Raw genomic sequence first — 13,320 nt, 5'->3', positions numbered from 1 at the left:
TTGGTTGCCCAATTTTAATTTCTGTGATTATTCTAACAATTTGTTTGTTAGTCAACGAAAGATGCCTAATTCATATGTATAGTTAATTATTTTTATTGATCTTCATATCTTCTTTATATATTGTCTATGTATCTAAGTTTCTATAACCAATCGTTATCAATTGCAACATTTTCGTTTACTTAACATAAATGTATAATAACCCCTATCATGATTACTCCATTTTTGTCAAATTGTTTTAAACTCTCATGCCTTAAAATGACTACATTCATCATTAACCTGATTGAGATTGGAGAAAATAATATACTTGATATGACTGGGGAACATATGGATATCCAATTGAGAATCTCATACACACCAATAATCAATTATAAAAAATAAAAAAAATAAAAAAAGCAACATTTTTTTTAAGTTTTGAGTTACACAATGGTGATTAAAAAAACAAACATATGGGAGAACAATTATTTTTTTACACCAAAATAAATCAAAATAGTTTAGTAGTACATAATGTTCTCTTCTGCCTTGAGTTCATCAACAAAGACATTGAGATTATTGTTAGTGTTACTGTTGCAAAGATTAGTGCTAATGAGCTTCTTGAACTCCTCAAGACTAAACTCCATAGTAGAATCCCCATAACACCCTCTTGCCTTTTCACAATAATTCCCATCAACTCCCATGTAGGAATTACTTGTCTTCAAGCCTCCCATGTTATTACGCGCATCAAACGCACCACTACCATACACATGATGCCACCTTCCATCAGAATTAGAACTGCAATCAGCAGCTTGAGCATCACCTTCAAGCATAAAAAGGGTAGAATTGTCTTTTACTCGGTAGGTTTCCATGTCCACATTTATGTATCCATGATCATCTGATGGTAGAACTGGATGATTATCAACAGTTGTAACCGAAGAGCTTGTCGGGTAGCTATAGTTTGAAGAAGGACAATTGACAAACTCAAGATGATGAAGTGGTTTCTCAGTTTGATGATTGGTGGAGATGAAATTCATAATCTTCTTCTTGAGCTTCGTGTTCCAGTAGTTCTTGATATCATTATCTGTTCTTCCTGGTAACTGTGCTGCTATTACTGACCACCTGTAGTTTCTCAACAATTGTCACACACACATACATACATATATGAGAGAGAGAAAGAGAGAGTATATGAGAGAGAGAGAGAGAGAGAGAGAGAGAGAACCTGCTACCGATGCTAGAAAAGAGAGTATAGATGAGTCTATCTTCATGGTCGGAGAATTCACCATGTTTGATGTCTGGTCTAAGGTAGTTCAACCATCTTAATCGGCAGCTTTTCCCACATCTTTTAAGGCCTATTTAAGTTTTAACATCAAGATATTAAAGACCCAAGTATGAGGTTACAGAAAAAAGTAAGAAAACATGAAATCAAAGAGATAAAGACACCTGCTTTATGTGGAAGAGCAATCCAGTTGCCTCCAGTACCATTTTTGTGTATGTAGTCTTTCAACTTTGTATCTTCTTGAGGTGACCATGGCCCTTTCTTCACCTTTGACTTGTCACAACATGGAGCTCTTCCCATATCTGCTTGTCTGTGTGTGTGATGGAGGGGTGGGGAAGGTTAGATTGATGTGCTTAAGAAGAAGACTTGTGGGTGTATAGTAATTAATTTCTTTTATTCTAGAGTGAGAGAGAGAGAGAGAGAGAGAGAGAGAGAGGGGTCAAAGGACAGAAAATTATTTTATTGATCTTGAAAAATAATTGCAACTATGTATATAGTTGTATACTATTGTAGGGAGAACTTTCCATGCATATGTGTAAAATTCAAATTGGGGAGTGAGTTATTTCAACGCCACACTTTCTTTCTTTTGAATGGATAATTAGAATATTAAGTTCAAGTTTGAATACAAATATCACATGGATCATTTGTACAAGTTAATTGGAAATTTTGAATTTGCCGAAGAATATTTTAAACGGACTCCATGGAGTTAATAGTCAAAGTATAAAGTGTCCCAAAAATATTGATTATGTGATGTATGATTTTAATTTGTAATTTGTAAATGAACTATGAAATATGCATTTGTAAGTTTTAGACCCGAAGGATACGTAATTACTTCTAATGAGTTTGTCATTACATATCAATATTAATTAGATAAATTTAATTATCCAACACATGCATAGTTATTTATAGCGAGTTACACGCGTGTGTATTAATTGTTATGTCTACAACAAGCTAACAGTAGATATTCATCAATAGAATATGGTTTTCGGGTATGGAAAAGAAATCCAAGTCTATGTTATTTGTAACATAGCCTTTCTACTTGAGGCATCTACTTTAATTTGTTTCTTCCCAAAATTCATCTATAGTCCAAGTCCTTGTTCTATATTGGAATAGTGTTCATGTTTGGCCACTTTTGTTTGTTTGTTCTTTCATATTTCTAACTCCACTTTATGCAAAGTAAAGTACACATATATAAACACACACAAACACACACATATATATATATATATATATATATATATATATATATATATATATATATATATATATATATATATATATATGTGAGACTTGTATATTACACAGGTTTAGAAGTTAGAAAATCAAAAACATTAATAAAGTAAGAAAATTTTATAAATTCAATACTGAAATATGATGAAGTATAGAAAATATGAAAGTTTGTGAAAGTATAATGGTGAATAAGTATGATGTATGACTTTCCTGCATAATGATATTGTATCTTATTAAATGAAACTTTAAAAATACAATGCTAAAATAATACAAATTTGAAGTATAACGATTGGAATAAGTTTTTATTTTATAAGTAGAATGATGTATTCAAATATTTAATAAGGAAAATATATGACATTTAATAATGAAAACTAAGAAAGGATAATAAATATTTTCATATAATATATAACTGATATTACAAATACATAAGTATATCACTACAAGAATTTTTATCTTTAGTGGCGACGTGTGTCGCCGCTAAAGGTCCAACATGTCGCCACTAAAGGTTTTAGCGGCGACGTGTCGCCGCTATTGTTTTCCATCGCCACTAAAGATGTTGTCGCTATTTATATGCATTTCTATTCATACAAATACAAATATACATATATAATACACATACAAAATGAATATATACATACGAAAATACATACACATACATAATACACATACATATACATAAAAATACATATATACATAGAATTGCACATACAGAAATATATATACATACATAAAATTCATTCAAAATACACATATACATACAAATGCACATACAAATAAACATTCATATCTACAAACACAAAATACACATACAAATACACATCTACAAAATCAACATTTCGACGAGAACAGTAGTGGTGGCGGTATATTCCGGCGAGAAAGATGAGGGATCTCAAAATTTCGGCAACCATTTCAAATGTTAGAAATTTAGTAGAGAGAAGAGAAAAGGAAACGAACATGAGAAAAATGGAGCAGAGAGGAGTGAAACTGCGAAGTTTTCTATGAAATTCCAATGAGGTTGAACAGAAAGAAGAAGGGAAAACACAGAAGATCGGGAAAGAAGTGAGAACGAAAAAGGTTTTATTGTCGACGGCCTTTAGCGGCGACGCATACTCATTGGTGACGACACATGGGAGGGAAAACAACGCGGGGGTTTTCTACGTCGTTTGATCATCGCTTAAATCGACAGATGAGATTGAAATGACGCGGATCGCCAAAAGACGCCTTTAGCGGCGACACACTCTTTAGCGGCGTCACACCGGGGGGAAAACAACGCAGGATTTCTTATGTCATCCTAGTTGTAGAATCTTCTTTTAAATCGAAGGATGAGATTGAAGTGACGCGGATCGCCAACAAAAGTCTTTAGTGGCGACAGATACTTGTGTCGCTGCTAAAAGTCCCCATCGCCGCTTTTGTTTGTTATTCTTGTAGTGGTTCAATAAAGTTTAAAACAATAATTTTCAAAGTTGAAAAAAAAGCCATAAATATGCGAATACTTTCAAAATTTGTTTTATTAAACGTTCAATAGCATTTATATATTATTAAAATAGATGTAAGATGTAACGGTGTGAAATCACAAATTTAAAAGAAAAACAATGTAATATTGTAGACAAAACTTATTATAAATTTACATTTTTAATGGTAGAAAAAAAAACATTTTAAGTTTTTTTTCATTGTATCTTTCAGTAAATTTCTTTATTCTATTTGTATATCTTTATATTGCAATTATAATTTTTATTTGTTCTAAACTTTGATTTTGTGAAAAAAAAAAAAAAAAAAAGTGGAGTCTTGGAGCAAATAAAGTGAGTTTGGTTGGAACCAATTTTATTTACTATGTTTTTGTTCTGTGTTAAGATAAAATTGCAAGAATGGTCTCTATGGTATGTCAAAACTCGTATATTTGGGTCAAAAAATTTTGAACTTGTAACAGTGGTCTAAAAGTTTCATTTTCTTGCGTGTTTGGTCCAATTTGGTTTTATTTTTTACGAAAAGACGATTTCGCCCTTTGTATTTTCGGTATCCAGTTTTTTTATAACGTAAATAAAAAAAATACTCTTTCTCTCTCTCTCTCTCTCTCTCTCTCTCTTATTATCCATCTTAGACACATCTCCATACCCATGTTCTTCTTCTTCAAGAACATCTTTCGCTACCACCACCATAGTTCGCCACCTCCATCTCCACCAAAATCAGATCAAATGAATAAACACACACAAAATCAGATCAGACGAACACACACACACACACATGGTATTTGATGAACACACACAGATCAACACAAACATCCATTAATTTTTCAACAGATTCAACACAAACACACACACACACACAAACTTAAACAAGACCAACGATTTGATGAAGATGGAGGAGAATCAGAATGTCACCACCACGACCTGGAACACGAGTTTAGAGAGAGAAAAAAACAGTGTAGAAACCCTTTGTCGGAGTTCAGATCTATCTCGTATCCATCTTCCTCGACAAACCCTAGCTGTCACCACCTTCATTTCTCTTCTTCTCCGTCGATTTTTTACCACCATCTTCACGTCACCTTCTCGTCGTGGGTTTAAAAAACCCTAGATTCACCGCCACCTTTAGACCCCCTGCTAGATTTGTACTGCCACCTCTAAAGAACTTCGGTAGTGGTAGGGCAGTGAAGGTGTTGTTGCGGGGGTGTTTGCAGATCTTCACCGGTGACTGCTTCGGTAGTGGTAGGGCAGTCAAGCAAGAACAAACCTAAAATCAACCTTAAAGAGGAATAATTTTGTTGATGGGTTCAAAGGGTTTCGATTTTGTGTTCATTGATGTCCTAGAGAAAAAGAGAGAGAGAGAGAGAGAGAGAGAGAGAGAGAGAGAGAGTATCTTTTTTCTTTTCTTTTTTATTTATATGAATAGAAAAACTGAAAAAAGAAAATACAAAGGGCAAAAATGTCATTTTATAAAAAATAAACCATATTGGACCAAACTCGCAAAAAATGAAACTTTTGGACCATTGTTGCTAGTCCAAACATTTTTTGCCCAAACATACAAGAATTTATATACCACATAGTCCATTCTTGCAATTTTGTCTTATGTTAAAATTTATATTAAAATACAGATTTTTTTCACCTTTGAAAAATATACAAACTATTTTTTTTCATTTCTTCCATTTTATATTTTAATGCCTTTAAAGAAAAAACGGTTTCGACATGGTTTATCGAATTTAAGTTTATATTACTTGAATCAAAATATATATATATATATATATATATATATATATATATATATATATATATATATAGAGAGAGAGAGAGAGAGAGAGGGAGGGAGGGAGGGAGAGAGAGAGAGAAAATTTCACAATTGGTCCCTATGGTTTATAGAATATCGCACTTTGAGGACTTCCTAGCAAAAAGTCGCGCGATTGATCCTTGTGGTTTGTAAAATTACATGAAATGTACTCCTGTTGTTAAATCTAACTTTTCAGCTGTTAAATTTTAGTGAAAAAGACTATATTGCCCTTGTACCAATTTTGCAATACACTACAAACCTCAAGGACCATTTGTGTAATTTTATAAATTTAATATATATATATATATATATATATATATATATATATATATATATATATATATATATATATAATTTTAACAATTAGATAACTTTTTTTTATCATTTTGACATTTTGTTTTCTATTTTTATTTTATAGTTTTAGTTATTTATGGTTTTTGTTATACTTTTATTTCTTTTGATTCAAGTAAATAAACTTAAACTCGATAAACCAGGTCGTATTTATTTTTTCTTTAATTTTTCTTAATTGTGAACTGAAGAGTTAATGTTTTTTTTATTATTTTTTTATTTTTTTATTTTTGTTTTTTTTAATTTTTTTTCGTTACGGTTCATGTTTTTTTTTACTTGGATACTCTATAGTTAATATCATTATCAACTTTATGTTTGCATTTATCATTGTCATTATTTCACCTTTTGTTTTCTATTTTTTTATACATTTAGTTATTTATTATTCTTCTATTGTTTTTTATTTATTTTGATTCATGTAATGAAAAATATAAAAACAAAAAATCAAAAACTCAAACACCAAAGCGGTAATATACTCTAATACATTAATACATTTTCTACTTTTCATATTTTTTTGGGTTTTTTTCGCATTTTTTTATTAATTTTGATTATTTAAGGTTTTTGTAACTTTTTTTTTATTTTGATTCGCATAAATAAAATAGTTATATTTACAAATATAAATAAAGAAAATAAACATAACTTTTTTATTTACACAAATCAAAATAAAAAAAAAGTTACAAAAACCATAAATAACCAAAGTTAATAAAAAAATGCGAAAAAACCAAAAAATATGAAAAGTGTAAAATGTATTAATATATTAGAGTATATTACAATTTTGGTGTTTGAGTTTTTGCTTTTTTGTTTTTCTATTTTTCATTACTTGAATCAAAATAAATAAAAAACAATAGAAAATAATAAATATATAAATATATAAAAAAATAGAAAACAAAAGGTGAAATAATGATAATGATAAATGCAAACATAAAGTTGGTAACGATATTAACTATGTAGCATCAAAGTAAAAATAAATAAATAAAATGAACCATAACAACATAAATTAAAAAAATAATAATAATAATAACGTTTCATTTTACAAATAAGAGAAAAAAGGTTTCGATATGGTTTATCGAATTTAATTTTATTTACTTGAATCAAAATAAATAAAGACATTAAAAAAACCATAAATAACTAAAATTGTAAAATAAAAATAGAAAACAAAATGTCAAAAAAGATAAAAAAAAACGATTATCAAATTGTTGAAATTATATATATATATATATATATATATATATATATATATATATATATATATATATATATATATATATATATATATATATATATATATGTAATTTATATATATACAAAATTTATTTATAATTTGTATATATACAAAATTTCAAATTTATAAAATTACACAAATGGTCCTTGAGGTTTGTAGTGTATTGCAATATTGGTACAAGGGCAAAATAATCTTTTTCATTATAATCTAACAACTGAAAAGATAGATTTAACGGCAGGAGGACCTTTCATGTAATTTTACAAACCACAGGGACCAGTCCTTAAAGTGCGATATTTTGTAAACCATACCAATTGTGAAATTTTGTCAATTTACAAAATTACACAAATGGTCCTTGAGGTTTGTAGTATATTGCAAAGTTGGTAGAAGGGTAAAATAGTTTTCTTTTTATTTAAATTTAACAGTTGAAAAGTTAGATTTAACGGCACGAGGACCTTTCATGTAATTTTGCAAACCATGGGGACCAATGACATGACGTTTTCCTTGAAAGTCCTCTAAGTGAGATATTTTACAAACCATAGGGACCAATTATGAAATTTTGTCTTTTTTAAATGACGAGTTTGCCCTTATTTTTTTTAATCACTTTAATGTTTTCTGATTAAAAGAAAAATAAAAAAATAAAATTAAACCCACAACCCACCCTCTTACTTTTAACATACTAACACTCTCCATGTCTCTTTTGATTTGCTACCGGAGCACCACCATCAGTGCCAACCATTTAGTCGGAGCACCACCATCAGTGTCACCCATCTAGCCACCACCTAACAACTCAAAACCACCATCACTCTGATCTGCAACTCAAAGAACGGAGGTCCGACGCCATCTTCCTCAGCAAACCCTAGGTTTCCACCACCTTCGTTTCTCTACTTCTTCGGTGCTTCATCGTTCCTCAGATCTGAAAGCCTCCACCAACCTCCGACAGGAAAACCCTCATATCTGGAAGCCTACACCACCGACGGCGGCGCCACCCTTCAAGTTTTTCGAAACCCTAGTTGGTTCATGTATGTTCTTGTATATATCATATTTCTTGTTTTTCGGCGCTTAATCGTTGAAGAGATGTTGCAGATTCTCCAGATGAATACACAGACAAAATTCAGAAATTATCATACAACACATACAAAACCCAAAGATTTTCTAACACCAAACACATACATTTGTTCAAGATTTGATACACAAAACAAGAAATATGATATATATATATATATATATATATATATATATATATATACAAGAACATACATGAACCAACTAGGGTTTCAAAAAACTTGAAGGGTGGCGCCGCCGTCGGTACCTCAACCCGCTTTGGAGAGATGTTGCAGATTTGGAGCTTCAGAGCGAGTTGAGGTACCGACGACGGCGCCACCCTTCAAGTTTTTCGAAACCCTAGTTGGTTCATGTATGTTCTTGTATATATCATATTTCTTGTTTTGTGTATCAAATCTTGAACAAATGTATGTGTTTGGTGTTAGAAAATCTTTGGGTTTTGTATGTGTTGTGGTATGTTAATTTCTGAATTTTGTCTGTGTATTCATTTGGAGAATAGAGTGGTTTCATCAGGACTCGGGAGAGAGAGAGAGAGAGAGAGAGAGAGAGATGGTGGAGGTGGTGGTGGTGGTTTTCGACGTGTGGAAGTGGTGGTTGTTCATATTTTTCCGGTAAGTGATGGAAGAGAGAGAGAGAGAGGGGGAGAAAGAGAGAGGTGTTGACTGGTGGTGATGGTGTTGACTGGAAAATCGAGGGTGGTGGTAGTGGTAACCGGTGGTGCTTCTAGGGGTTGACCGGTGGCGGCGTTGCTTACCGGTAGTGGTGGTTTTACCAGAGGACGATGAAGAATGGGGAAGAAGGGGTCTGGTAGAAGGGAATAGAATAGAAAAGTGGAGGGGTTGAGTGTTTAATTTTATTTTTATTTTTTTAATAGAAAACATTAAAATTATTTAAAAAATAAAAAAATGAAAAATAAATGGCAAACTCGTCATTTAAAAAAATTCAAACCAAATCAGACCAAATTCGCAAAAACTTTGGACTTGTGGTATTAGTCCAAATCTTTTTGGACCAAAATGACAATTTTGAGTAAACCACATGGACCATTTTTGCAATTTAGTAGATAAGGAACCATAAAAACTGTAGAATCATTATATTTTGGTCAAACTGGTTGTTTGTTACTAGTTTCACATTACAAAACAATTACAAATTTCATGAATTAAATAACTATGCACTAATTTAAGTGTCCAACAAAACCAAGTTAAAATTTGAGAGTTTAATCAAAACAAAATTTTAATTACTAAATTAGAAATCGTCTTCAACATTAATCCACAAAACTTAACTACATAAAAGAAGGAATATGAACTATGGAACCATATTTAAGGGGGTGTTTGGATAGGGAAAAAAGATGGTGCTTATTGTTTATTGCTTATTCTCATCATAATAAACTAAGTTTAATTGTTTGGATAGGAATCCTTAAAAATCAGTTTATTGTGATAGGGATAAACTAAATAAGTTGATTTTAATAAGCATCTCTCCCCTTGATTATTGTTTATTCTCACCGCAAATAAGCTAATAAGTTATAATCTAATTTATCCAAACACCCTAAGTTTTTAGCTAAGCGTTGCTAAAAATACTTACAAATCTAAAGTAGTAATCAAAACGTTAATTCAACTTACATAATTATAAAAAAAAATAAAAATAAAAAAATAAAAAAAAAAAAAAAGTTTCCAAACAAATATTTAAGCCGAGCCTTCCTAAAATTCACCCATGGTGAGATCTCATGGTTGCACATTAAGAAAAAAATGTCAAAACTCTCTTTTTTTACAACACATGGAAAGTCAAAACTCTCTTTTTTACAACACATGGAAAGTCCAAATTCTATTAAAGTTCGAGGCCCAAATTCGAAAGTCCCTCAAAGTAAGTTGTCATTTTCTGCACAGAAGCATAAAAACACGACCATGCTTTTTGTCCTTCAGAAAACACGCCCAATGTTTTCTTTAAGTTTCGACATCCCGTTTTCAAGATCTCCGAAAACAAGATTCTATTTTAACACCTAATAAAACAAGTCCCATGTAACAGATCGGAAGCTAGTACCCACCCGTTTTTTTTTACTTTTTCAATTTTCTTTTGAACTTCCTAACATCGAAGCTTCCTAGCACCTTCTTAAGCACGTTTCCACCTTCAAATGTTCCTACACACCAACCAAACCATACAAATCACCTAATTCTACCAAAAACCACAAAAATCACATCTTTCTCGAAAATGCATGACTCCAAATCCAACATGCATAGCAAAAACACGAAACAAACATGTTAAAAGATGCATAAAGTGCATCTAACAAAATCTCACCATGATGAATCTTTATATAGAAGATGTTATCATATCCTCTAATAAAAACCATAACATAAATAAACATGGAGCTCTACAAACAGATATTCAATTATAAGAAGTCATGATGCAAACCATAGAGACGATTAGCTTGTACGTCAAAGAATTTATTTCCTACACTAACATTGTGGTGATTAAGATGATCAAACCCTAAGAGCATCACGTATGGGGAGTTAACATGATAGAGGATCCGATGGTTAGTCTAATGGACAACGAAATTGGGACCTAAATAGAACAACCAAATCTTATTTTGCACGAAGGTGAGATTTTAATCTAACCATGTAAATATGATTGTTAGGGAAGGGAAAACGAAGGTGGTAAAAGGGTTGGTGAAAGGGCCCCACTAAGAGGTTGAGGGGTTGGTGAAGGTTCCACCATAGGGATGTGGTAGGTTTCGCCATTTACAAATTTTTATCCATCATGTACAACCTCATAAACCACCTTCACCCTGAGTTACAGAGCGAGTCACTCGCGCATCTCCTACACATCCGCACCTATAAATTCACACAACTTCCCCACTCACTTCAAACCATCCATCTCTCTCTCTCTCTCTCGTTTTTCCCCGTATCTCTACAGATCCCGATCAAAGAAAGGTACGTTCGATTTGCTGCTATTGTTTCGATTCAATTGCGTTTTTATATTCTGAATTTCATTTTTGATCCGTATAATCAACTTTCTATTTCCTGAATTTGCGGTTTGTTAATGTCGATTGTGGAAATCTCTCGTAGGTTTTTGTGTATATGTTTAAAATCTATATGTGATCAATCACATTGATAAACTGTTCTTTCTATGCTTTAGAAATTGTTGAAGTTTGATTCGAAGAGCGAGATCTCTGTACATTATGAACATTCTGTTCGATCGTTTTTCAGGAATTTTAAGTACGATTATGTTAAATAGCCTCTTTTCGGAGTAGATCCATGTATTTCATATACTTTCTTCTACTAAAGTTGTTAATCGAACGTCGTAGCTGTTGTATTTCGTGGTATAGCGCTTAAACCACAGATGATTTACTGAATTCTGTGATAAGTAAACTATCCGATTAGTTTCTCACTTCAGTAATGATCCTAATGTGATACACTCGTTCAAAATTCATATGAAGAAATTGCCTGGATTTCATTCGTTGCTAATTGAACTCTTATTATCACAGAGATGGAAACCTTCCTATTCACATCAGAATCCGTGAACGAAGGCCACCCAGACAAGCTATGTGATCAAGTCTCAGACGCCATTCTAGACGCATGTCTAGAACAAGACCCCGAAAGCAAAGTCGCCTGTGAAACCTGCACCAAAACCAACATGGTCATGGTCTTCGGTGAAATCACAACCAAAGCCAAAGTCGACTACGAGAAAATTGTCCGTAAAACCTGCAAAGAAATCGGATTCACATCTCCCGAAGTCGGACTCGATGCTGACAACTGCAAAGTCCTAGTCAACATCGAGCAACAAAGCCCCGACATAGCTCAAGGCGTCCATGGCCACCTCAGCAAGAAACCAGAAGAAATCGGTGCTGGTGATCAAGGACACATGTTTGGGTACGCTACAGATGAAACCCCTGAGCTCATGCCACTCACCCATGTCCTCGCAACCAAACTAGGAGCTAAATTAACCGAAGTCAGAAAGAACAAAACCTGTTCATGGCTACGCCCCGATGGAAAAACACAGGTAACAGTTGAATATAAAAACGATAATGGCGCCATGGTTCCAATTAGGGTTCATACAGTGCTTATATCCACCCAACATGACGAAACTGTAACAAACGACCAAATCGCTAAAGATCTTAAAGAACACGTGATTAAACCGGTGATCCCATCTAAATACCTTGACGAAAAAACCATCTTTCATCTGAACCCGTCTGGGCGGTTTGTGATTGGTGGTCCCCACGGTGATGCGGGGCTCACTGGCCGGAAAATTATCATTGATACTTACGGTGGGTGGGGAGCCCACGGTGGTGGTGCTTTCTCCGGGAAGGATCCGACGAAGGTTGACCGGAGTGGGGCTTATATTGTGAGGCAAGCGGCCAAGAGTGTGGTGGCTTCGGGACTTGCACGGCGGTGTATTGTTCAGGTTTCTTATGCGATTGGGGTGGCTGAGCCGTTGTCTGTGTTTGTTGACACGTATAAAACTGGGAAGATTCCGGATAAAGATATTCTTGTTTTGATTAAGGAGAATTTTGATTTTAGGCCAGGGATGATGTCGATTAATCTTGATTTGAAAAGGGGTGGGAATTTTAGGTATCAGAAGACTGCGGCTTATGGCCATTTCGGTCGCGAAGATCCTGATTTTACCTGGGAGACTCCGAAGGTTCTTAAGCCGAAGGCGTGAGTGGTGAGTAAATGAGTATACTGGGAGATTGATGGAATGACACTTTTGCCCTTGGAGTGGAAATGGGGAATAAAGATATAGAGTTTGAAGTTGGAGGAGGGCAGTGGAATATTACAAAACTTCGATTGTTTTTGTCAAATGTTGTGTTTCGTCATTACAATTCGTTGTCTTTTGTTATGTTTTTACTTGTGTTTTTTTGTGATGTATACTTGTCATTGGAATAGAAAATTTCTAAAAAAAATTATGAAGTTATGTTCTTGTTGTGTATTATGAATTTAGCTTCAAAAACCTGTTACAATATCAC

General features: G+C 33.0%; 1 protein-coding gene and 1 pseudogene across 2 annotated transcripts; one reads left to right on the top strand and one right to left on the bottom strand.

Moving 5' to 3' along the window:
- Positions 1-384: 384 nt before the first annotated feature.
- LOC145090055 (transcription factor RAX1-like) lies at positions 385-1,668 on the bottom strand. The gene is made up of 3 exons (XM_079028410.1): positions 1,414-1,668; positions 1,193-1,322; positions 385-1,092 (listed from the first exon to the last, which is right to left on the bottom strand). Exons 1-3 carry the CDS (start codon positions 1,547-1,549, stop codon positions 492-494), a joined length of 867 nt encoding a protein of 288 aa, XP_078884536.1. The 5' UTR covers positions 1,550-1,668; the 3' UTR covers positions 385-491.
- Positions 1,669-11,099: 9,431 nt separating this feature from the next.
- Positions 11,100-13,268, top strand: LOC145090042 (S-adenosylmethionine synthase 2-like; annotated as a pseudogene). Its single transcript, XR_013701427.1, has 2 exons — positions 11,100-11,287; positions 11,842-13,268. The product of XR_013701427.1 is annotated as an S-adenosylmethionine synthase 2-like (transcript).
- Positions 13,269-13,320: the final 52 nt, after the last annotated feature.

This window comes from Lactuca serriola, chromosome 1, assembly GCF_051521515.1.
Source record: "Lactuca serriola cultivar US96UC23 chromosome 1, Lser_US96UC23_V15, whole genome shotgun sequence".
Taxonomy (NCBI): Eukaryota; Viridiplantae; Streptophyta; class Magnoliopsida; order Asterales; family Asteraceae; genus Lactuca; species Lactuca serriola.
The sequence above is the reverse complement of the archived record's forward strand: the minus strand, read 5'-3'. Positions and strand labels throughout refer to the sequence as shown.